Source organism: Corvus moneduloides, chromosome Z (assembly GCF_009650955.1).
Source record: "Corvus moneduloides isolate bCorMon1 chromosome Z, bCorMon1.pri, whole genome shotgun sequence".
NCBI classification, from domain to species: Eukaryota; Metazoa; Chordata; class Aves; order Passeriformes; family Corvidae; genus Corvus; species Corvus moneduloides.
In genome coordinates, this window is record NC_045511.1 from 41,601,957 (window position 1) to 41,628,809 (window position 26,853).

Below are 26,853 nucleotides of genomic sequence, written 5' to 3' on the forward strand. Positions count from 1 at the left end.
TATATATGGACTCAGGAGTTCTTTTCCATGGTACAGCTAGCCTTAACACCAGGAGTCAGGTATTTCAATTCTCCAATACCTAAACATAAGATAAACTGTTAGGAAGACAAGACAAGGCCTTTTCCATTGGTTTCTTGCTTTGCAGCCTGTATTTATGTAGCAAAACACTTTAAAAGATGGTTTCACTTTGTACTAGTTTGAAAACAAACTAGTGGGAGACTCTAAGTCAGAAGAATAATTTAATAGGGAAATAAAAGGAGGGGGAAAGAAAAAAAAATAAAAGTGGATAACACTGGGTTAAACTGACAGAGTCAGGATACAACCTGGCACCCTGTTAGTCAGGGTGGTGGTAGCAGTCCTCCCGAAGTGGCAATCCTGTAGAAAAAGGGTCTGCTCCTCCTCAGAAGGTCCAGTGGTGGCTGTGTAGCTCCTGTCCTCTGGAACTCCAGTGGGAAGGATTGTCTCTGGTGTTCAGTCTCAGATTATATCCACGATGGGATGCTTGGTTCCTCCCTCTGGGTGGAGCATCTCACAATGGGGTAATGAGTCATGAGGCCAAGTGTTGATTAGGCTCATTAACAGAAGATAGTCCGGAGGGAGTTATCTCTGAGTCAGGCGGCAGGACAATGATGGGCAATTAACAGCAAGATAGTCTGGGGGGAGGAGGCAAGGAAACACTGCCCCACCTGGTTTCAACAGCTCATGAGGATGGTGATAGAATACACTGCAACCCAGGACACACTTCTATTCATGCATGCAAAGCTTATTTGAGTAAAGTGGAATCTACAACCAAGTGTTCTGAAATTATCACATCATAGCTGATATTTTTTATTTTTATGAGGCTACACAAAAAATTGAGTGAGATTAAGAATATTCTGTTGACATATCCTGCAATAAAATACAATTTAAAAATATTTAATTCATCAAATATATTTACATTTAATATTTAAAACCAATTTTGTACTGCTATTCATTACTTATTGCTACTTAAGGAGCAGGTAAGGCAGGATTTCTAAACAGATATTGATTAGACTTTGCACTTAGTGGAAGAAAAAACACCTTCTCTTCATGGCCTGTGTTAATGTAGTTTACCATTAAAGGCTGCTCTTTTTTTTGGATAGAGACTTCATTGTAGATGTTTCTTAAAGCTTGAAATACTAATTTGTTCATGCTAATACAGATAAAAGGTTATAAATAAAACAGTGTTGTTACTGCAAAGTTAAACCTTGATTCCAAATGTTTTTACATGAAATTGTTAAAAACAGGAATGGAGTTGGCTTTCATATAATGATTAGGACTGTGTTATCAAAAGTTGTTAATTGGTTAATGAGTTTGTGTTTGTAAGTCTGTTGTACTGTAAATTGGTTCACTGGATGAAAGTCAAAAGGGGAGGGGAATTGAGTCCCTGTGCTAAAAGGCAGAAGTTTCTAGATGTTGAGGTAAGAGGGAGGGGCACTGGGGCTCACCATAATTACTGTAAAGGATGACATGCACAATTTCATTGGCCTGCAATCACCCAGTTAACGACCCCTAGAGATGCCCAAGCCAGTCCGGAACACCTAAAGGGTCAGGGTTAAGAAAGGGGACGGACTTGATATTGGGGTATAAAAACTGATGTTCCTATCCAGCAGGTGTGTCTCTGGCCACCTGTCACGTTGGCTAAGCATCCAGCGCTGTTCCCTTTGCCTTGCAGCACAGCAGGCCGCCATTCTGGGTTCCCAATTGTTCTTTACTAATTCCTTTTTCAGTAAATTCTAGTGTTCCTAATTTTAATTGGCCAGTGTATTTTTATCAAAATAAAACCTGCATCAATGTCTGTGAGGCTTCAATCAGAAAGTAAGTCACTTTAAAGTAAAGCACACTTTAATGACTTTATAATTTTGCTTAATTTCTAGTATCATAATGGCTAATCAAAGTTAATAAAAATTAATCTGGTGGCACATGGCCACAAAAGTCTATGTGTAAAGTAAACTAATCTCTATGATCTTTATTGTAATTCCTAAGTAACAGACTCAGATTAAGTCTTTAACACAGTCATCATAGAAGGTATCACATAGAATGTGTCTACTGGGAAACTCCTTCGAACGAGTGAGCTTCTTGGAGATTGTGAGGGTGGTAGTGATGCCACCTTGATTTTTGCCTTTTTTCTTTTATACATTCTCTGTGTTCCTTACACATGTATTTGTAGCTCTGTAGTCTACTATTGTAACTTAGCTTCAGTATTTTCCTAGGCAGAAAGACAAAACACATTCCAAGACCTGTATGCTATCTTGGTTCTCCTTAGAAACCAAGATTGAGATCAGCTCTTTGAGACATAATTTTTATAAACAGAGTTTAGTCCTCATCTGAGGGGGGAGGACTTAGAAGGTACTAGAGCTGAGGGGCGTGACTTCACCAGGTGTGCATCTAACTGGGGACTCTTGTCAGAGATGCTAATTTGCAAAATCTATAAAAATTGTACACATGTTATGCGGGGTGTGCATCTTCGGTGTTTTCCACCTGACGAATTGTGCACCTAAGGATCCTTAAAAAGATATAACCCCTTTTTATCACCCTGTGTCTGGCTAGTATTTCTAGGACCAGAGAAAAAGGCATCAGTGGGTGCTAAAAGGATACCAAAAAAATGGACAGCCAGAAGGAAAACAGATCCCAAATATTCACTGAGAAAACAATGTCCTGAATCAAACAAGTCATATTTGCTTAGTAACAAGGGAGCTGATAATTGATGGTGACCTTTTACTAATAATGATGCATGTAAATGTGAAATGAGTTATTCTCTTATGGGTAGTGTGACTGATGTTTTCTCCAAACTGAGTTCTACTCCTTTCTAAGTGTTCTACACGAATAGAGGGAAGGCTTTGCTATGGAAGAGGGAAGGAAACATACCTGTAGAGAGAACATCTATGGTTGAAATATCTGTATTAGCACACAGGGCTTTGTGTAGGTATTTCTCTTACAACTACTATCCCTTAGGACTAGAATCCCAATGGTCCAGACATCAAATGGAATTACAGAAAAAAGGAAATATACTCCTAAACTATTTATGGTTATGGTCTATCCACATGCATGACAAAACAAATTGGTACTAAAGCATAAAAATATGCGACATGAACAAAGCAGTCTAATAGGGCAATGGAGACAAAATGGGAATGTAACAAATTAAACAAACAGTAGGATCTACATTTTATAACATAGAATTCTAGCAACAAATAAAACTGTCAGCTCACTGCTGGAACTGGCTGTTCTCAGCATGGTCAGCTGTTTGAAGTATTATATCCAATGTAAGCCTCAATGTAGCACTTGATAAATCTTTTGTGAAGACCATGGAGCTGTTTTTTTCAATTTGTTAAGGACAAGACACAGCAATAGTAATCATGAAGGTAAAAAAAGACTAACTGAGCACGTGAACAGCAGGAAAATAGAATTAAAACGGCAGGTAAATTGAACTTTAAATGATCATAGAATCAATTAGTTGGAAAAGACCTCTGAGATTATCAAATCCAACCTTTGACCAGACACCACCCTGTCAAGCAGATCATGGCACAAAGTGCCCCATCAAGTCTTCTCTTAAACATCTCCAGGGATGGATGACTCCCCAGCCTCTCCAGGCAGCTTGTTCCAGTGCTTAACAACTTCTTCTGTGAAGAGATACATCCTAATGTCCAGCCTGAACCTTCCCTGGTGCATGACTGTCCTCTCATCCTAGTTGCCTGGGAGAAGAGGTCGACCTCACTTGGCTACAGCCTCCTTTCAGGTACTTTTAGGGAGTGATAAGGTCATCCCCAAGTCTCCTTTTCTCCAGGCTAAGCAACCCCAGATCCCTCAGCTGCTCCTCAAATGACTTACCCCTAGACTTTTCACCAGCTTCATTGCCCTTCTCTGGACAATGTTGGGGACAGAAAAATTGTGAATGATCTGAGGATAAAAACAAATGTCTTCATGAATCTTGGAGTGCTATCTCTCTAATGAGACCACAAAGTGGCATCAAAAATCAATCACTTTGGTTTACTGGTTTATTCTCTCATGAGCTATTACAAAGGAGCAATGCAATCCTTGAAAAGAATACAGGTAGATATTGTACTGGGATCCTTGCAAAAGACATTAAACCTGAGGAGCTGGTGATCTTGAAAAGGCTGCATTTCTTCTATTGAAACTTGCACTTGAGAATCCCATATGTTATTAATATGATTGGTAAATTACAAAATTTATTTTGGAAAAGTAAACTGTATGGGGATCAAGGGATGGAATGTACTGATCCTGACTGTACACTGCAACTAACATGGGACGGTGCGGGCAGCTGCCTGTGGGCAACTCCTGCTCAGCACTGACATGATACCTCCTACATGGACTTGCCCTTCAACAGAACTGTTTTTTGTAAAGAAGTTAAAGATGACCTCAAAGGACTGAAAGGGTGAGTTTTTCCCCCAGACAGGATCTGCTCTGTGCAGTGTGCCATGGGAAAATCCACTGAGGCACTGTTCAATGCTGCATGGAGTGCCCAGCACCTGGAGATGTAAGATGTTACTATCTATACTCCTCTTCTTAGCCTATCTTTTTGAAGTAATCTTATTAAGCCACTTGTTGTTGGGCCTTTCTTATCGAAATCTAGAAAGACCCCTGCACCAGCTCACTCTCACCTCACCCCACACCTCCATGCAGAACAGATGGTGTTTGGTGATATCAGGCCAAAGAAACAGAGGTTTGCTTAAATAGAGGTTTACTTTTTGGGAATCGGAATGGTAAAAAAGAAAGATTATTTCATTAGAAGAATTTTAAACTCCATAGTGAAACTTAAAGAGAAGTACCAATACATATATGAGACACCAGAGAGAATTTTGACCTTTTTTGTTGTTGTTGTTGTTACAATATTACCACCTTAAGGTCACCTGTAAAGAGTCTAGCAGAGCATTTATGAGAATGGGTATAACAACACTTGAAATAACCAGCACATTAGTATTTTTCAGCTGTTAAAATAATGAAAGCACAGAACTCCAAATAAAGTTCAGCCTATGTGCAAAGACAGGCTTTTTTACTGGAAAAAGTAAGTCTTATTTAACAAAGAAATACTAACAAACAGATAAAAGTGCTTTGATCATGAGCACTGATGATGATCTTGAACTCAGGAACTATATTATAGACAAATCTGGCCATTATGAGATTAAACACTTTCAGTGAAAAGTATTTGTAATGTCAGTCAGTATATGGGTCAGAATTCTAATTCTTAAAGTACTCTTTGTAACTTGTGATGACAATAATGTAAAGGAACTCAAAAAGTAGATTCACAAGTACTAATTTATTATAAATTGCAGTGGGAGTTCCCAAATCACCTCAATAAATAACAGCTTTTTGAAAGCTATCTGGAAAAGTAAATTAAATTCATCACTTGTATGAATGTGCCAATATTTAATAAGTTCTATGATCCACCAGCTTCATGTAAATGGAACAAGATTAACTGTATGCATACACAAACAATAAACCATATCTTCGCATAGAAACCTTGGAAAACTGTTGTAAGTGAAGGTACACATTCTCATGCACATTATGCTATGAATGCCAAAAACCTTGAGAGTACTAGCAACTTGGAAAACAACTTAAACACTCTGGTTCTCTCCACTGTTAATAGTAAATTACCAGAAACTTAAAACGGTACTTCTGTATTGTTAATTTTTTCTTTTATCTGACTGATACTTCACCCATAAAAACAAAATTCAGGTTTTCCATCTTTTTCAATGGAAAGAACAGTAGGGGGAGCTCAAAGCTTTTTTTTCTTGTAAATCTCATAAAATCATGACTAGTTTCTTAGCAGAAGCAGGTATTAATGACAAAAGTTTTCCCTCATAAAAACAAGAGGTTTGAATATCCTATATAATTCAAAATACAGCTACAATTGCTCTCAGTATCCAAACCAAAATTTAACCACTGATTCTTCTGAAAATTTCCCAGTTTCTTCAAAGTTTTAGTTCTATGAAAACACTCTTTATTTTTGAGTAAAAAAAAAAAATTTCTTTCAATCTCCTTAAATATATAACCAAGAAAACAAACTCGAAATTTCAGAGGATTTTTATTTAGATTCTATGTAAGGCAATGCAAACCCACAATTCAAAATACAACCAGATTAGGAAGCAGTCCCATAGAAATACAGTACCCTGACAGCCTGCTTCACAATTATACCCATACAGGGTAATATATGGGTTTTATCCAAATTTGTTTTTAAACCATCTTAGCACTCTATACAATTCTCTATATATGTCCAAAGCAGCATGTTCTAAGTGTTGAAAAGTCTCTTTTCTCTGTCTCTTAGGACAAATGAAACATATGTTATCCTTTTCCCTACTAATGAATTTCTGTAATTCCCTTAAATATTATTATAGATTCACCAATCTTCCTTAAGAGTATAGAGCACTATCTAAAGTCCATGTTAACTGCCAGGGAATTTTACTAATAACAGCAATCACTGCACTGCTACTACTAGCTGTGCATCTCAGGCATGGGAATTTTTTCTATTTCTGCCTAAATTCAAGTTCAGAAATTATCCCATACTGGTTCAGGAAGCATACTATCTGGCTATCTGAGGTTATAGTTATATAAAATGAGGTTATAGTTATAACTAAAGTTATATAACTGTAACTATAGTTATAGAATGAGGCTTACAATTCAACCCACATTTTCACTTCAGTATATAACTGAGTGTCTGAATTCCTGCTTGATACTTCCTGAAGTATCAAATGGAAGCCAATTATTTTGCTATCTTCTAACTCAGTTTTCTCCATTATTTTAAATACTTCCATGGAAATACTACTTTTGTCAAGTGTTTGTGATGGCTTTACATAAGACTCAATGAGGACCATTTTTTCTAAGTACCACAATCTTTTCTAATAGATTTTCATACAGAGAAAGAAAGATACCTCTCCTATTACTGTACTTCCACTTAGAGGAAAACGTTGATCACCTGTTGTCTTAAGATCCTTCTCTGCACTCTAAAACCATAAACACTGGAAAGAGTATCCTGATGGACTTCTTTTATAATGTTTTTAGATTATATATATCAATAAAAATAATTTAATTGCTCATCTGAAAATGCAATTGACTAGGTCATAACTTTGATCCTTATGTCACTTATCCCTCACACATTTCATTATGTTTTTCATTAGGAGATTTGGTAGTAACGTGCAAAATATATTGATGCTCCTATTAATACAAGACATGAAGCACATAAAAAGTACAGAATTCATTACTAAAGCTTCTAAATTCTTGCATTTAATTTGTGTATAAAATACATATTGAAAAGACAATTTTATGAAACACTATTACATGAAAGTGGGTATTTATTTTCTGTTCATATTCACTGGAGAAATAATTTTTCACTTTACATACTAAACTTCAGTGTAAGATTGTGAAAAGTATTGAAGCATGCTTTGATTTTGGATTAGTCTTCCATCATAAAATTATGGGCAATGAGATAGTTGTCCATGGTCCTTCTGGTGATGTGGTTTGGATTGCAAGAAAATACCCTCAGCTGACACACTCTTTGGATGATGGAAAGATTTATAAATAATACTTTTCCATGAAATACCAAAAGAACTACGTCTGTCTGGGTAATGTGTAACTCTTGCCTCCCTGTCCTGTGACACAGTGAGAACTAAGATGGGAATGAGGGCCTATCAGTTTATGCTTTCTAATGGTTAGACTATATCTGAAATAGTCACTGAACAAACTGGAGGAGTCACACGATTACAATGTGTATGTTAAATATCTTAGAGGAAGGTGAGGGTCTGACACTACTGCGTATGATAATGAAAAACAGTGTAATTCCATTGAAAATGATGGAGTTACTATGCTGGGAAACTTAAATGAAATCAGAATTAGGAAGCATATATCCAAGAGCAGACTGTAAGGGAAGAGTAAAAGCTAGAACAGAATGTTTGAGGTCTTAGATAAATAATACAAACACACAGTGCCATTAACCCAGCAGAGCATGAGAAGTCCTACTGACTGCAAATGAACTAAACATTATACAAAGTCTTTATAAGTTAATAAATATGTGTGATAATATATGAATAACTTATTTTGGACTTGCACAAAAATAAGAAATCCATAAAGAATAAAAGCTGCCTTGCTAAAAATTCAAGAAGCTGAAAGAAAAATGTGCTTGAATGTGATGAACATATTAAATGCACATAAAAGGTATTTGAAACAATAGTATTTCTATTATGCTAAAATATGAATTTATAATTTAGGTCACAGAGGTGGAAAACTAGTATCTCCCGTACTACATCTCAGGCTGAACACTTAATCACAGGCTTTGCTGACACTTTTGGGAGGCGATTTTAACCTATATGATTATCAAATAATAAAAATAAGCCTGGATCCATAATTGGCATCCATTTAATGATAAAAGCAATACAACAGGACAAAAGTCACCAAAGAAACAGCAGGTGCCACTACTGAAAACTCAAGTATTCCTTTTCAGTGAGTGGCCATATTACTGTAGTATCAGCTCATACTATACCAATTTATTAATGTAATTTGTATCATGTGGCTATGTCAAGCGTGGTCAGATTTTTTGCTTTGTTTTTTTCATTTTTGTTTTTTTTTCAGGGCTGAAATTTATGGTCCTGTTCCACGAGACTTGTGCAGAACAATACAGGAACAACTGGCTCATGCAGGTGATCCAGCCGCTTATTCCCACAGAAGTGGTGGTCTGGATCACATTGTGCCTACTACATGTTTTCCATGAGAACGCTTGAAGGGTCAACCGAAACTTCGTGAAAGACAATGCAAATCCTTAAACTAGAAGCAAACTCTGGGAAAATACCCAATCAACCAACCAACCAACCAAAAAACCCTAACGACATTCCCACCCGACACAATACACCGGGATCAGTTCCCTGCACTGTTAAGGAGCCCAGTCATCCGGCTGCCAGGCTGTCCTGCCGGAGCTGGGGGCGGCCGGGCGCGCCGGCGGGGAGCGCTGAGGAGAGAATGCTGGCTCCTGGAGCGGCGCGCTCGGCCGGGCTGCGCGTCCGGCACCGCGCTGCGCTGCGCGGGGTGGGCACGGCGGGGGTGCCACGCGTGCTTCTCTACACAACATCCCTCTTCTGGCGCTGGTGGAAAGTAGTATTAAGAGGTGCGTCTGAAGAGCAACAGCGTTTCGAAAAATACTTGGGCTTTTTCAGAGATAGGTCGTCCGTAAGAACCTCGACATGTAAACAGGTAGAAGGAAACAAGTTTCTAAAATTCCACATAAATCAGGTGAAAAAACAGAGGGGTTAACTCCTCGCTAGTCATTAGCCTGTACTTTAGCACCTTGGCAAGCACCTTCTACTTTGAAATAGTAACACTGAGAAACATTCAGAAGGTAATTTGTCAAAACTACACACACTGGAACAAACTGGTATCAGTTGAAGGAAATTGCAAATACTGGATGTTATTCATTTAACAACAGAGAAACAGCAGATAATTGGGGGGTTTTTTCCCCTTAGAAAAAGACCAAAAAAACCACAACCCAAACAAAACCAGCAAACAAAAACCTGATTAGGATGGCATACTGGAAGGATAATTTGCTCAACTCAGACATACTGGTAGCCTGTAAATTTACTGGAAGCATTAACAAACAAGACTGAGATGTGCATAGCACTGTACAAATATCTTAATGCACAATGGCAACCAAAAAGCACTCGCAAGATATCCCTTTGCTTAAGATGGGAGGCTAATTATGAAAATCCTATGATGTTGCTATACACAATCTTCTGTTTTACTGTCATGTGAGTACCAAGTTCAGATACCATTTGGAACCTGTCAAAACATCACAGAAAACCTGTCTTAGGCAGAAGAGACAGAGGAGAGTGACAATAAATATCTTCAGGCATGTGGAAGGAAGAAATTGAAAACTGGTATAGATTAGTGCAAAGAAGGTTATGGAGATGATAAAACATAGTGGTAGTTTCCCAATCTTTGCTGTCTTACGAGTGAGAATACCAAAGGTGCAGGGTGTTTTATACCATTTTTTCTCCCTCTGTCAGTCCCCTTTTTAATTTCCTGTGGCAGTAAGCAACATTAAAACATCTCACAGGCAACGGGTTGCTATGAGCCATGTACTGGAGACTACTTGAATAGAGGAATATGAGATTATTAGTGCTACGAGGAAGGCTTATCAGGAAGTAGCTGTCCAGGATTACATAACAGTATGGATAGTATCTATGGATAATAATTACCTGTATGGGCAATAAAGATTTCTGTCATTTACTGATAGTTGTTATTAGGATAAAATATTTATAAAGGATGTTTCACATTTCAAAACAAAAGCCAACCATTATCAAATTGAGGTTTGGAAAGAAATTTCCTCATAGGTTTATTATCATGTAATTGTCCATAATGGGGTTCTTCTGACTTCCACTAAGTCATGAAGCAAATGGGTAAAACAGTGTATAATGGCTATCTGTTGATGCCTTACTCAGGACTAGATGGTTCATCCATTAAAAATCTGAAGATATCTAAAGATTTGAAATCCAGTTATATTAATAGGAGTGGTACATACAGATTACAGTTACGGTCTGTGGGGTGTCTTTTCTCATTAAAAATGCAAAATTAAATGACAGTTCTGCATTTGAGGTACACACTGTGTTCATGCCTCCTATACTGAGCATATAAAACAGTTAAGAAAGTTTAGTCCAACTTCTCCCACTGCAGACGATTACAGTTTTTATTGGAACAGTGTGCCCACGGCTGTGGAGGGAATATTGATTCAGTTTACCTGAAGGCTGGAAACTCATTTACCTGTTCCTACCCTTTTTTCAGGATGTGATTCCTGAAGATGGTTGCTGTGGATTTGGACACCGTGTACAAAACATCCAGGAAGTATTCCTTGGGAGCTTTACCATACACTCACCTTCACTCTTTTGGACCCTGGCATTTAGAAAACTCTAGTATTTATCTTGAAAATCCTGATAATTATTTTCTTGATGTAACCTCCCCCTTTTTTGTTACTTGTTGTCTCTGTAATTCAGTGTTGACTCTATAGAAATCTTAATTGCATGTAATATTAATGCATCTTGGACCAGAACACAAAACAGGTGGATACATAGAGACACATATACATACAGGTTAGGTTTTAAAATAGAAAATATGCTTTGAATTAAATATAATCTATTCGTAATAGCTGGACCTACCCAATTTTGACTAAAGGTCATTGACTAGAATAAAGAAAAAAGATTACAAGTTGTATCAACCATTTTTATACACTATATATATTAGTACAATATAGATCTACGTGGAAATCATGCATTTTTTTAAGTAATGATTTTTTCATGCTCTAAAAATTGATTGAATGTATTATTTTCCTGATTGTTTTATTCTTTTTTGTTTGTTTTTAATTCCCTCATTGTCTTACTCTTTACGGCAGACCTTGCTTAAATAATTCAGTCAGTACATATGTAAACTTTTAGGAAAGAGCATATGAATTTCAAAATAGATGTCAGCAGGTACTGGTGAGGGTATCACACATGGAGCTAGAAGATAAGAGCGTGATGTGCCTTTCTACCCACTACATAGGCTAGTACCAGATTCACAGCCGATTTGGCAACATATACAAGTAGCTTAAAATGGAGGTGGCCAAAGGAAGTGCAGGTGTGGGAATTTTGTGAGACGTTTATGAATTCACAAAAACTAGAAGGAACATCAGTGCGTTCTACTCGATTGTATGCCATCACCCTGGGGGCTACCGAAGGCTACGTGGGGACAGCTTTTCTGGGACTGCATCACGCTAGGGGCTACCGGAGGCTACGTGGGGACAGCTTTCCAGGGACTGGGCCTGAAGCAGGGGCTGGGGCGAGGGGCGAATAGAACTCACCGCAGCCGAATATCGGCCACACGGGCGGCGTTCCGTGGGGTGTCCCAGCGCGTTCGTGCCGAACGCACGGCTTTGCCTTCCCAGTAGGGAGGCAGGGCGCTAAACCTTCCGGGTGCCTGATGGTGTGCGTGTGTCCCGCTCCGCCTTCCCATTCCGGCCAAAGGTGGAAAAGGCATTTTCGTCTCCTTACTCCTTCCTTCCTTTCAACCCGCCACCTTTTCCGCCAGTCCCTGCCAACCCAACTCATCTCTCCTAGGATGGGAACCGAATAAAAATGTGTGCCCACGACTAAAAACAAGGGAAGCGAAAGCATACACGGCGTTAGGGAAGGTGCTGCCCGGCAGGACAAACCACAGCAGGCACAGCTCCTCGCGGCCATTTGGTGCGAGAATCCGCTGTCTCTCCCCTCGCCTCCCTCCTCTGCCCTCCTCCGCCGCCGCAGGGCGGGCGGGGCGGCCTTGGGGGGCGGCACAGCGCGGGCGGGGGCTCGGCTGCCCCGGCCACTCGCCCCCACCGCGCAGCGGGGCGGAGAGAGAGCGGGAGCGGCGGCGGGAGACGGGCCGCCATATTCCTGCCGCACCACGCCCGCGGAGCCCAACCATTTAAAAAGCCGGTCGAGCTCGACCCCTGCCAGTGCGCTCGTTTCCCTTTCCGCTGCTCTGCTTGGCAACGCGGGGAGGGCCGAACCGAGCGGAGCCGAACAGCGGCAGCTCCCTGACAGCAAGCCCCGCTTTCCCTTACCACCCCCCCCCCCGCTTGGAAAGACGAGCGGCCGAGGCGGCGGGAAGGAGGAGCGGCCGCGGGGAAGCTCTTCCTGCCGGGCAGCACCGGTCTCGCCCACCCCGCAGGAGCCGGGCTCCCGCTCCGGGGGCGGGGAGCGGCGGGGAGATGTGTGCGTGTGCGGGGCGGGGGAGGGATTAGTGGGTATTAGCGCTTCCACGGGGGGTGGGGTGGTCGCGTCGGAGGGCGGCGGGGGTGTCGGCGGCCGCCAGGGACACTCGGGGACCGCGCAGGCTGCGGGCGGCAGCGAGGGAAGGGGAGCAGCAGGGCGAGGGGTGGCTCGGCTGGGTAGCGCTGCTGCTGCCGCCGCGGTGGATGTTTCCATGTTGTTCGGTGCATGATTTAGAGGAGAGGAGGAGTTGGCAGCGGCGGGTGTCAGCGGCAGGGAGCGGGGATCCGCGCGGCCAGCGGCCCTGCCTTTCTTCTCGCCTTTCTGTGGCATCGAGGCTGCCCTGCCTGCGCGGCTGCCCTGCGGCGGCCCCCGGGCTCTCGCAGAGCGCCTGTGCCCCCCGGGGCCGGAGCGGCGGCGGGGTGCGAGTGTGCGTGCGGGTTTAGGGGGGGTGGGGGCTGTGTCTGAACCAGTTAGGAAGAATGACTCTGGAGTCCATCATGGCGTGCTGCCTGAGCGAGGAAGCCAAGGAAGCCCGGCGGATCAACGACGAGATCGAGCGGCAGCTGCGCCGGGACAAGCGGGACGCCCGCCGTGAGCTGAAGCTGCTGCTGCTGGGTGAGTACGGGGCTTCCTCTGCTCGCCTCGGGCGGTCGCCGGCGCGCACGCTCCAGTTGCCGCCGGGCTGCAGCCCGAGCATCGCCGCCGCCCCGGGCGCCCTCCGGCCGGTGCGGTCCGTGCCGGGGCGCAGGCACCCGGCGGCGGGAACGGGGCGGCGGTGACGATGCCTGCGGTGCCTCTGGGCGCTCGTCGCCCCCGCCGCGGGGAGCCGCAGGCCGAGCCCCCGCCGCGGGGAACGGGGTGTGTGTGCCCGCCCGCGGGCATCGTCGGCGGGTGGGTTCGGTGTGGAATGGGAAGCGGCCTTCCCAAATGGAGAGGGAACGGATGGCGGGTGAGTGAGGGGGGTGCTGGGCGATGGGCGAATGTCGATGTCTGTGGGAGAGCGATGGTAGCGAAGCGGATTAAGGGAGGGTTTCGCAGGGGGAGTCGCTGTGGAGATCGATGGTGACGGGTGTGATATCTGCATTGTTCCGTGAGCTTCGGGAAGGCTGTTAGATCACCGGTTGCATTTTTTATTGTGATTTTTATTTATTGAAGTAAAGTGGGATAAGGGGCTCGTGCACCGGTTTCTGTACAGGAAAGGGAGCCTCAAAGGCCCAGATGCACATGCCGAACTGAGGGGTAACCTGAAGTGTGTGGGATGATTACAGGATATTTAATACCGTTGGAATCCACCCACTGGTCAGGAAATAAAATCAACTGTATCATTTCTCCTTAATTAAAACAGAGGTTGCTATTGTAGAGCTGCAAGTATGCAGAGGCAGCGTTTATCTAATAGAAATTTGGCTTATGTTAAAATAAGCCTTTTGAATAAAAAGACGTCCAGTGTGATGCACTGTGTCGCGTAGCTCCCTGGTAATAGTTTCTGCCTGGACTCACAGGCCTTTAAATATTTTTGCATTACTGTCTGGTGTGTGGATGAATGGGTATGTTCCAAGTGGATGCAGGATGTTTACCGTGAAGATTTTTTTCTTGGGCCTTGTATATGAAGTAGTGATAGGTACTGGGGGAGTAAACTGCCTCTTCAGTGAGGTAAGGCAAGTTGAAAGGAAAAGTTCAAATATGTTTTAGTGCTTCCATATGAATATGCTATTTCCTGAAGATTATCTTCTGGATATAGAGAAAATTGGGATCTCTAACTGGTGTGGGAGAATAGTAGTGGACACAGATGCAGCACTCAGAGTAATAATGTTCTGTCACATTTTGGCCTGATTTTGGTTTATGGCAGTGCATGATGTGACTTCCAAGATTCACAAAGAAGATAAAATAGATTGCTCTTACTTAATATTGTGGATAAGTATGAGTAATGATAGACACTTGCTTCAGGAGAGGCAGTTCATATATTTAACCTGTTACTCAGGTCCGAATTGTTTCTATATATTCTTGATTTTTCTTGCAGTAGTGCTAGAGGGTTCTCCCAGATTTTCAGAAATATATGAAATTCTTTGAATGAGACCAATATATATTACCTAGTGAAGAAATTCAGAGATTCACTTCTGCAGTAAGGAATGCAGAACTTGTGCTGCTTTGCAAAGTTCTCCCATCACTATGATGAAGTATTTGGGGTAGGTGATGGTAGATTGGAGTCCAGTTATGGCATTGCTTTGGCCCAGATGATGTGTGGTGATCCGCAGAAGAAAAGCAGAGAAGCCAACCCATAGAAAGAGTTAGGGAAAGCTCTGTTGAGTTACTGTATGGAAGATTCCTGCATTCATTATCAGTGCCACCGAAGAGCTCCAACAGACTTGTGAAAGTGGAGGCATGATGTACTAGAGATCTAGAAGGGTGAACTTCTGGCTGCATGTAGCAGCATAGCTCTATACCCGGGTGATAAAACCAGTATCGAAATTGTTACTGTACATGCGTTTTTTTGTCTTTCATTTTGTCAGCTTCTGTCATATGTTTAACGGAAAATGTATGTGCTCATTAGGATTAACACTTAATGATCTTGTCTTGTGAAATGCTGTGTGTGGTGAAGGACTCTTGGGAGTCTTGGTATTGTGTAGACTCAAGTTTCAATTCCTGAAACAATTTTAGGGAAATTTCTTTCATAAGTAGGTTTATCTTAAGTACCTTAGAGCACTTTTTTTTTAGTTACTTTCATTGCTTGCCCAGCATAGCCAATTGCTCGGTTACTAAGTTTGTTGTTCGTGTGGGTCATTCACATGGTTATGAGACAGACAAAACCATTTTAAAATGAAAACATATTAATTAAAAATGGTGAGGCTGTTAGCATGAAAACCATCTGAATGTGCTTAAAATCATCTGGTTTTTTAACATTGGATAGATGCTTACTGTCCCATTTCATCTCTTCCCCCTCATTTTTAGGAGGAAAATTGCTAGTGCTGTTTAATTTTATTTTATGTAAACAAGCAAACATATTTGGGTCTTCTTTTTTTTCTTCTTCAGAAGTACCAGCTTCTCAGTCCCACTCTGTGAAGTATTATGGGTCTGAAAAACCTAAGTGCATTAAGGATTTTTAAATGTGAGACTAAGGAATACCCTTTGGCTTTTAAAGAGAATACTAGTGCCATTTAAGCTAAGCGTTATAAAGTGGCTGAGCATATTCTTCAGACTAGTTGCAAGAGCAAAGTGAAAGGTATTATCAACCTTTCAAAGCACAAAGAAGTGTGTCTGTGCTAGGTTGTTTTGTTATTACATGTGGTTAAAAATTAGATGTACACACATAAAAACGCACACTTGTAGCAAACATAAAGAAAGAAACTAATCTTTTTGGTTCAGAGGAGAAGGTCTTTTTCCTCCTTAACTTGTGAAAGACACAGTGCCTTCTTGGAAACTTTGGAACTAGTTTCCTTCTAATTGTTACTGTGTCACACACATACACATGAACACACACACACACTGTGCTGGGTATACTCTTTTAATGTGCTCACGAAATCAAAGAGTTCAAAATCTGAAGTAATTTGTGGAAAACTTCTACTGTGTGCTATTTTTAGGTATTAGTTTAAAAACAAACAGTCTGATTAAACATTAAAATACCACTTGTAGGTACTTTTTTTGTACATCATTATTTGAATTTTTTTTTTTTTTAGCATATTAGCACAGGACAGAGTGGGGTTTTTTGCAGATGTAACTGTGGAAAGCCAGATTTCATAAATATGCAGTGAAGCATATTACATAGTAGTAGTTTCAGCTAGCACAAATTGGCTGTAGTGTTTTGAGACACTCTGGAACAAATTCAGTCTTCCACTGAATTTGGTTTTAATCTCCTGTATTTTTCAAACTCTTCTGGATTTCATTACTGCTGAACACTTTGTAAAACCCTCTGATTGTTCTCCAGAGCTTACAGTTGTTAATATTCATCCATTGTTTGCTGTTAGCTATAAAAACACAAATGTTTTTATAATTAGGGGAGAAAAAGAGGTGTTTTAATGTTTTATATTTGTCTATGCCAGTGTGTTCTGCGTGCTTTTATTTAAGCACATATTTACATATTTATTTTTAAGTAGTAAGAGCTATATGCTGTCATACTTATATACATAATTTTTTCCTGCCATACATGTAAATTTTGCAAGGACTCAGAAAGCAGCATTTGAGCCTACATGACAGATTGTAGCCATAAACCATCACTCCTGGACATAGTCTGCCTATCAACTCTATACGTGAATACTGTATGCTGTTTTCTTACTGGAAAAAGCCTTGAGTGTCTAAGAAAATAATCTGCAAGTGTTGTGCTATCTATGCCTATGTGTCTGTAAACCGTGGCCAGATGAAGTTCTGGAGATGTGTGTGACAGTGCTACTTTTTTTCCAGCATATTGGTTGGTATTGTGTCATGTGCAAAGCAAGTTTTTTTAAGAGTTATGTTTTTAAGAGTTTATGTTGAAGATTGTGGATGTGTCAGTGAAGAGACTTGCCTCAATACAGGTGTTATTCTCTTCTCCGCTCATTAGCATAGAAGGTAGGTGGATGATAAACTGTTTGAATTGACGTGAACAGCAGTCAAACGCCAAAAGATGCTTTTGAACATAAGGTGAATATATGCAGATATTTCTTAAACCTGTGTCAGCAGAATTAGATGTTTAAGTACAGAACGTGGTGTATTCACAAACATCTAGACATTGTGCAGATATATTGAAGAGGAAGTGGGTCTGTTAAGCCAACAATGGCAAACTCTTGTTTTATATAACTTCTTCAGCTGGAGAAACAAGCTTCCTTATTTTTCTTGTAACTTGTCTTTTTATCAGTCTGCCCTACTCATACTGAACTCTTTCAAATAATTTCAGGAAATTGACACCGTACATATTTACTACTGTAAAATGAACAGGTAATTAACCTACTTCTTCATGCATATTGTAGCTAGATAGGTAAATATTATCTTATTTAGCAGAAGCTGTTTCTAAGGAAATATGATTTCATTCTGGATGTATAACACCTTGATGTATTTTCATATACACAGATACGTCCATATATATATATAAGAATATCTCTTTTGTGGGATAGGAAAACACAAATCATCATTTGGATATCAGTGTGACAATGTGAAAGAACATATATATAGAAAACATTTAGGAACATTTATTTTTAGTGCACCACAAAAGGACATCTTGTGTGCAGCCATTAAAAAGTGTTTGTGCTCTTTGTTTTTACTACCCAGCTATTCAGCTGAAGGTCTGAACAGTTAAAGAATTCAGACTAATTTAGCTTTATTTACATGTCAAAGAGCCAAGTGACCCCTCATTTGTATGTTACACTGACAAACAATGTTAAATAAATGTAGGATGAAAAAATACATGCTGAGCAGAGAAATTTTTTGAGAATGTATTTGAGTGTGTGTTGCCAAATAAAGAAATAATAATTCTGCTCCTTTAGTTGCTTCATTTTAATTTTGTTGTTGTATGGTGGTAACAGCAATTTCATAGGGGAAAGTACTACCTTGCAATGTCTGCAAAACTAATCACAGGCATGAAATGAAGTAAGGTAGATGTCTGATTAATGGTGAATTAGCTTTGTTGCAGCAATAGAATGCTATAAACACAGTATTTTTTTTTCCATCAGCTTCCTTAAGCTGAATGGTAGAAGACTGAAGAAAATCTGGTTTTGTTGATGAATGCAACTGTGTATGAACAGCTGTTACTGATGAAATTACGGAATTTTTTCAGCATTTACCTTTTATTTACTGTAATTATCAACCTAGCAAGAACAAAGAGCAGGAAAGCAGGGGAAAACAGAGGAAGAATTAGCATATAGGAAACGCTGGGAAGCCATACACATGGTTTTGTCTGCAAAGAAGGAAGCATGCCACAGGTTTGAAATGTTATTAACTCTGTGCAAAGAAGTTAGATGTATTAAAACTGGATGAGAGAAGTCCAAGAGATACCAAAGATTTAGAAGTTAAGTTTTGAAAGTTACTGGAGAATTCCAGGAATAGCACAAACATTTTTTTTCAGGCTAAAATAAAGTTTAAATATGAAATGTTCTGAAAGCATGTTTTTCCCTCAGTAAGTAGTGCTGATACTGAGACTAAACTGAAGTGTGACTGTCTACAGATTTTTGTCATTTGTAAGTTTTCAACGGACAAATGGCATGGAATAATCAAACTACCTAATTTGTACACTCTACTTAGTGTTTATCAGTAGTACAGAGTTTTATCCCAGAACCCTGATGCAGATGCAGTTGCTAACAGAAAAGTACTGTTGTTGATTTCATTCTGCGTTTGAGAAAGTGGTGTGGCTAATCCAGAAATAAAAAAAAAAAATCGCACCAAACAATATTCCTCCTTTGTCAATCCATTAAGGCAGAATCATCTGACAAACTACTGTAATGAACTGTATGATTTAGGTGAGCCCCACTGTGGTGGTTCACCTCCTCTTTCTGTGGAAAGCAGGTGGTGTGCAATACGTGTTATTGCTTGAATAAGCAACAGAACATGAGAGTTTATGGAAGTGGAAGCACCTAGTGAATTCAGTAAGTTGAAAAGATAAAGGCTATATCGCTATTGCCTCAGCAATATTGACAGCTGTGTATTGACAGCTTCATCTGGGAGCTGTGCTGTTTGTAATTCAGATTGACCTGTGTGTGGAAGAAGCATCTGTTAGGAATGAATGAGAGTAGGTAGTTTTGAGTAGTGCCGTAGTCTGAGTTTGGTTTTGCTTCAGAGTACATGAATGAGATTTTTACCCAAGGCTCTGTTCTGACTGATTATCTATGCCTTTTATTTTGTATCTAGGAGAACGCCATTGTGGTCCTTGTTGAAGTACTTTGGTGCTCAGTCTCAGTTGTCAAAAGTCTGTTGAAGGAGGATTTGCTTTTCCCAAAGGAAATTGTGGAAATGGCAGTTAAAATTTGAAATGTTGTATTTTTCCACTCTACCCCCAGTCTTCTCTAAAGAGCTGAGTGCAGTTAGATCCTTAAATCTTTTGAAGTTAAATATATAAAAAATGAAATGAAAAATATAACTCAAATCTTGTTAAGTATCACCAAACGTGGGTCAGAAGAGTGTTTGCCCAGATGGGGTTAGCCGCCTTTAAGTTAAATCCAAGGTAAGAGCACAGGTTTCTGTTCTGTAGAAACTTGGTGTATCTGGATGTGGAAGAAAGCAAACCTGTTCGAGATTCTTTGAGTAAACAGGAATCAAGGTAGAAATTACTCGTTTAGTTACAATATAGCCATGAAATCAACCTAAAGAGATCCTATTCTTGGTCATACTTTTCATAAGCTAAGGTATAATGGAGTGAACATGTTTTAGGTACACTTTGAAATTACCCATTAGGAAAAAATATTTAATTACAATAGTACTTATTCTTACGGCACAAAATACACATTACTATCTAGTTTTGTTAATGTGTTTGTCACTGTACCTGAGCTATATGCTCACTGGACACTAACATAAGCTTCTTAGTCCTATCATTGCTATAATGATAATCTTTGTCAAGAGTCCTTGTACTGAATGAAAATATTTCTGTGAGTTAAGGAAACTTGCTTTTATTTCCTTGTTCTGTAAACCCATCACAGGAGAGTTTTTAACTCCTAAGTCTTCAATGTTAATGTTAATTATCTTGCTTATATTAGAAAATGTTGAAAAAGAATACTGAAAGGTATTTCAGCCCACATTTCTGGATGAACAGCATCATCCAGAAAGTCAAACAGAAAACCTCTGTAGTAGCTAAGTGCAGCTACTGCTAACTCAGAAGGCCAGAAAAATGCAAAATACATAGAAGTTGGAAAAGATGCCATCATTCTTCATGCTTTTGGTAACTGATCAGGTTTGGGAAATTGATGATCAAGTATGGAACTTATATTTTGCTCTGATAATGGGTTTATGAAGCACTGTAAGTGCCACTTAGTCTCATAGATCAGAGCAATAAAAGCAATTGAAATTAAATGCTGAAATATAAAGGCATCATTCATGTATCTTGAATAGAATCTTACACAGCTGTCCAGTTAGTTGGAGGATCTGGTGCTTGCCTTTTTGGAGTGTGCTGTCTAGATGGTGTTGAAATGAAACATTTATATCGGTAGTTAAAACCGTTCAAAGATGGTTTGCAAAAAGGAACAATAAAAACAAAAACCAAACAAACCGAAAGTACTCCTTTGTAAAATTTGCTTTAACTCAGTTGATCTTATAGGAGGGAAAATAATGATTCTTAAAATACTTCTCACTTGTGTTTCTGTTTTATTGGTTGTTTTTAAAAAGAAAATAATAGTAGCCTGGAAACAGAGATGCTGTGTAGTTACGTTGGGGAGAAAAGGCCAAAAAATAAAGGACATGATCTTACACCTATATTTGAATAACTCTTGTTAAATTCTCTTTTCCTTCTTTTAATTTCTTGTTTCTGGGTTGATGGAACCTGATGCTTTGAAGTATTTTCATACACAGCAACAATCTTCATGCGACTTGAAACTCTCCTGTCCTGAGACTGCCAGTTATTTGAGGAGTGGTTATGATGTATGCACCTGGTCATCATTAACAGTGACAGGATTAGTATCTTATCTCAGAGTGCAGGCCACCAAATAGCTGTCTGACTGACTTGGCTCATTATTAAAAGAGAGATTTGGAGATCACAATCTGTTTATCTCATTTACCCTTCCCCATATCCATTAAGTCCTCTTCTAAGTGATTTTTTTTGTGGGGAGGTTGGTCTGGAAAGTTACAGGTGTTGCATGTCATGGCAAAAGGATTTAGTATAAAACCCCATGACAAACACTTGAGAAACTTTTTTTTAATTCCCCAAGTAGGGGAAGTCTCTTTGGTAATGTTAAAATTCAAGACAAAACTCATGGAACAGATACTCTTTAAATACTTGTTGAAACATATAGAAGATATGGAGGTGTTCATTATAGTCTCAGCAAGGTTTCATGGAGGACTAACTGCCTGACTAATCTGTGGCCTTCTATGATGGCGTGACTGTATCAGTGGACAAAGGAGGACGTAGAGATGTCATCTATTTAGGCTTCTGTAAGGCCTTTGATATGGTATACCCCCCAGTATTCTTACTGTTAAAATTGGAGTGAAGGAAGTTTGATGGATAGACTCTTTGATGAATAAAGAATTGACATGATGGCTGCATCCATGGAGTTACGGTCAATGGTTTAATGTGCAAGTGGAAACAGTAATGAGTGGTGTCCCTCAAGGAATCGTACAGTTTAGTACCTTCATTATGACATAAGCAGTGGGAAGTTGCACCCTCAGCAGATTTCCAGGTGACACCAGTCTGAGAGGTGCAGTTGATACCTTTGACAGGAGGGGGAAGCAGGCCTGTTGGAGCCTCACAAGGTTCAACAGGGCCAAGTCCAAGGTCTGGGCTGCATTGCATGTGGGTTGGGACAACCCTTGACACCAGTACAGCGTGGGGGATGAATGGATTGAGAGTAGCCCTGTGCCGGAAGATGGAGGGGTATTGATGAATGAAAGATTGGACTTGAGACAGTAGTGTGCACTTGGAGCCTGGAAAGCCAGGGCTGCATCAAAAATCTGGCCAGGAGGTCAAGGGAGGTGATTCTTGTCTGGTGGGACCTGGAATACTGCATCTATCTTTGTGGTCCTCAGCACAAGAAGGACATGGACCTTTTAGAGTGAAAAGAGCTCAGAAAAGAGCCACAAAATTGATCAGGAGCAGATGAGGCACCTCTCCTATGAAGAGAGGCTGAGATAGTGTGGGTTTTTCAGCCAGGAGAAAAGAAGATGCCCGAAAGACCTTGGAGCAGCCTTTCAGTATACAAGGAGTGTGTATAAGAAAGCTGTAGAAAGACTTTTAACCTGGTTCTGTCAGTAAGAAGGCAAGGAGCAATGGTTTTGAACTGAAAGTGAGTAGATTTAGATTGGACTCTCAGAAGAAATCTTTCTCAAGGAGGCTGGTGAGATGCTGAGAAGTGTACAAGGCCAGGCTGGAGGGGTTTTTGAGCAACCTGGTGTAGTGGGTGGCATAGGTGATTTTTGAAAGTACCTTCCAACCCAAAATGCTGTGTGATGCTATGATTGGACTGCTTTGGTAATAAGTAATTTCCTGGACTTAAAGCTGTTGTACATCTTCCGAACTTGATAGCTGTAATAACAATGCTTTATACATGCGTTTCCCCCCCCCCCCCCCCCCCGAAAACACAAAATGCACCTAAACATACTTCTATTCTTCCTGGTAAGAAGAGAATACTGAGAAGAAATAACATTAATTTTGTTTTGTACTGTGTTCAGTTTCCTGTTTATCTCAGCATTGAATTGGTAAATAAATTAAAGGAGTTAATAAACATTTAGTCTGACTGATGCAAAGATGGATTTCATTTAGGTGACTGTCTCTCCTGGTTTAGCAGCTTATTTCATAGGAAGGCAGAACAGACAATTTAGGAGTAATTTTGCTTTCATCTAAACACAGAACCGCATATTTTCTACAAATGGAACAAAGATTCACTGGAATTACTGTATTCCATTAAATTGACTAACAACATGCTTCACAGAATCACAGAATGTTTTGAGTGGGAAAGGATCTTAAAGTTCCAACCCACCTGCCGTGGGCAGGGACCTTGCCCTAGACCAGGTTGCTCAGTGCCCGATCCAGCCTGGCCTTGAACACTGCCAGGGATGGAGCATTCACAGATTCTCTGGGCAACCAGTGTCAGTGCCCCACCACCCCCACAGTTAGCATCAGTAAAATGGCTTGTCTTTCAATCCTTTAAACTTGGATTTTAATACCATTGGTCTTCATAGGAGTCCAGAAACATTCTCTGCCCAGAACAATTTTTGTTCTCTTGGGGTTTATTTACTTAATTGCATTCATCCTTGGCTCTTACCTGCAAGACAAGATAATAGTGAATTCAGATTCACTGTGATTTTGTTCTGTGTTTGGCTCCACAACATAATAATGCACTCCTATTAATTACTAGATTTGATTAGGGTTAAGAACTAGACTCATGGTAATCTCTGAAGATTTTAGCCTTTGAACTAAAACTAGATATCGTGAGCAGAATTTTTGCTAGTAGCTTAATTGTGGCTGTGTTCCCTTCACGAAATGCAAGCCTCTGATGCTGAACAGTGAAGTTAGTATGTATGCCTTTAAATTGTTTTCTTGGAGAAATGTATGACACTAACGTTCTCTGGGTAATGACATTCTTGTGCTTGTTTGGTTTTTTTTGTTGTTGTTTGTTTGTTTTGTTTTGTAAATTTACAACCACGTTAGTTTTATTAGTGCAGTTTTCATTTGGTTATTCTCAGAAAATACTTTGAATGTTTTGATTTACAGACTTTCTTGGTCTACAATTTCATGTAGTAAAGTGAGAAGGATAGACTTAAATATTTACATTGCATTTTTTTGTCTATGGAGATTTCCCATTAAATAATATAAAGCCAGTAAAGCAGGAGGAGATGGTCTTTTTGTTGTTTAAAACAACAAAATATGGTGGGATTTTTTTAACTTGGATTTATGTAAAGTCACTATAACTGTATGACTTGTCAGGCTGCTAGGGCATAGTCTTTTGTTAGAATAGCTTAAAAAAGGGGGGGGGAAGTATCATGAAAACACTTTGCAATGCTTTTGCTTTATATTTTAGTTGCTTTTATTTTCAAGGAGTGACAGTATTTTCTGGAATAATCTATAGGTGGAGAAACATGTAATCACCTTCTGTGTCTGTTTGTTTTGTCTTGTTTACATGATACCAAGCTGCTTCTGCTTAGTGACGTGGAATTTTCTAATACCTTCCCATTTCTTCGCAACTTTTTTTATGTGTACAGAGGATCAAAACTCTGGGGAAGTAGTCAAAACAGAACCATAAGCAAGACAAATGTTTATTTGTTGATGGAGTATAACTGTCTTATTTAAAACAGTATTTCAACCTACTAATCTAGACTGTAATTTAGGTATAGTGACATTAATTGTGTATATTACTATGCTCAATAACTGAGGCTTGTTTGTGGGTTTGGAAAGGTTTCTTTTTGTGGGTATTTTTGATGGGGTTTTCTTTTTTGTGTGTGTGTGTGTCCTTTGAAAGGGTGGTATGTGTTTTTTTGAACCAGAATACATGGTTGCACAAAATGCCAGCAGCCTGTCTGATAGGCTCACTCTTTATTGTGGAATTCATTTTCTGACATTAGATAAAGCATAAGAAATAAAATAACTGCACTACTCATTTTTTAAAGTTCATCATAATCATGAATATTACATTATATTGATTATCAGCTTTGAGGACAGAAGGAAAATACTCCAGTATCTTGGGGTTCAGTCTGGATGGTTCCGTAGTTCAATTCTAACTTTGTAACTGTAGAGTGGATTTTATGATCCTTTTTTAATTGTTTTTGTAGCTGGTTTTTGACTTCTTTCCAGTTCAAGGTCAGTATTGAAGTACAGATCATGAGAATTGAACAGTGATGTGTATATTCTTTTTATGACAAGTATTTAAGTACTGCTAGTTGAAATACCACTGTCGAGGTGTGTTCAAGGAGTGTAACAGCCTACTGAGCCATGACATTAAACTATTCATGTTTAGATGACCGGTGTAATTTAAATGCTTTTCTAAATAATTGCTTTTTAGGGTGGGTTTAGTCATTGTTTAACAAGTTTATATTTAACAGCATTTGGATGCACAATGTTTGCCTCTTTCTGTTTTATATTAGGTGGTTAGTCTAATATACTTTTCAGCATCATATCATTGTCATTGTTTGCCAGTTCACAGCTTCTGCATCACCTATGAGTACTGTCAGTAATAATTTTATGTATTTATTTTATCTCATGGGTGAAGATTTTAAAGGTTTTTTTAAGTCTTAATATTGTTGGAATCCTGTTTGGAAGACAGTTATCTGTTGAGGACTTTTGCTTGTGTAGTTTACTACTTAACTGTTTAAACAACTGTTACTTAATGCATGCTGTGTTGGTTTGTTGTATGATCAGTTGCTTAGCAGATGCCTAGTTCTTCAAAACCACTGACTTTGTACAGCATACCATCTAAATATTGTAACTCCATAGGTCTTTGTATGTGATCTCTTTCCCTCATCCATTTTTCACCCTTTGGGGTTTTTTGGGTGATAGTTCGAGAGCTTGAAGTTGGTATGCCTTCCTAGTCAGTCCTAAAACCTTTGGACCCTCTGACTGACGTTCTAACTTGAATAAATCCTCTGTATTGTTTGTCTTCAGTGGGTACTCTTCCATTGTCATTGCAAATGTGGTCTGTACTTCCCTAAAAACAAACAAAAAAAATTTGAAAATTATGTGGGTCTTTTTCTGTGTTAATAAATACTAAGTATTCTATAGCAGCAGTTTTGTGAGGGACTGGTGTGTTTTGTCATTAAAAAAAAAAGTGAGGTCTTATGTGGAGCCCCAGCGGTCATAATTTGACTTTTTGTCTTAAAAATGGTTGAGATTTCCCATGTTTTTGGCTTACTTATTTCAGTTTTCTTCTTTTACCTGCTTTCTTATCCAGGCTGGTTTTACTGTTTTTCATTTTTCTTTTTTCTTTGTTATAAGTGGGGCTGTCTAGGCTACTTCATAAAATGTTTTGAAATGACTCCCAGTTGTTCCTGTTTTAAATGTAAATCCAGTTACTTACACTTCTAATTCTGTCAGATTTTTGCTCTAATGAACACTCTGTGCTTATAACATGTGTCTACTACTGGTGTTGAACTTCTTTCGTGTACACACAGCAAATCATGTTACATCGTAATCGTATGTTCCTGCAGTTACTTTTGACTGTGGTTCTGACACATGCTCCTTTTCTTAAGAGGTATTTCTGTATGGTGCTTTTCTGGTTTAGGAATCACAATTTTTAAACTTGCAGAAATACCAAGATAATTTGCTGGAGACCTTTAGCATCAGTTACATGGCCTTAGGAGAGTATATTTCTCCCTTTTCATGAGTGTTGGAGGAGCCCCACTTGCTTGTCTTTCACATTAGCTATGACTGTCATCTGCTATGGCATCAGCTTTTGTTTCAATTTTCCTTTATTAGAATTTAAACCAAAAGTATAAAGACTGCTGTCTGCCAGCCAATTCTGAAGTATAATATAAAGCCAACCACTGAACTTCAACTCACATAAATCTTTTATTTATTTATACC

At 39.7% G+C, this 26,853-nt stretch overlaps 2 protein-coding genes across 5 annotated transcripts in view; one reads left to right on the forward strand and one right to left on the reverse strand.

The window, feature by feature from the left end:
• Nucleotides 1–12,110, reverse strand: part of CEP78 (centrosomal protein 78) — a 54,051-nt gene extending 41,941 nt beyond the window's left edge. For 3 of the 4 annotated variants that reach the window (XM_032095872.1, XM_032095873.1, XM_032095871.1), the window contains exon 1: nt 11,849–12,110. In XM_032095872.1, coding sequence (XP_031951763.1) covers nt 11,849–12,095 — 247 coding nt within the window. In that variant the 5' untranslated portion in view covers nt 12,096–12,110. The remainder of the gene's footprint in view (nt 1–11,848) is intronic. The other variant, XM_032095884.1, reaches the window with a different exon arrangement.
• A 697-nt stretch (nt 12,111–12,807) lies between these two features.
• LOC116437535 (guanine nucleotide-binding protein G(q) subunit alpha-like) overlaps nt 12,808–26,853 on the forward strand; it is a 118,946-nt gene continuing 104,900 nt past the window's right edge. The window contains exon 1 of the mRNA XM_032095256.1: nt 12,808–13,355. Within this exon, the coding sequence (XP_031951147.1) occupies nt 13,220–13,355 (136 nt within the window). The 5' untranslated portion in view covers nt 12,808–13,219. The remainder of the gene's footprint in view (nt 13,356–26,853) is intronic.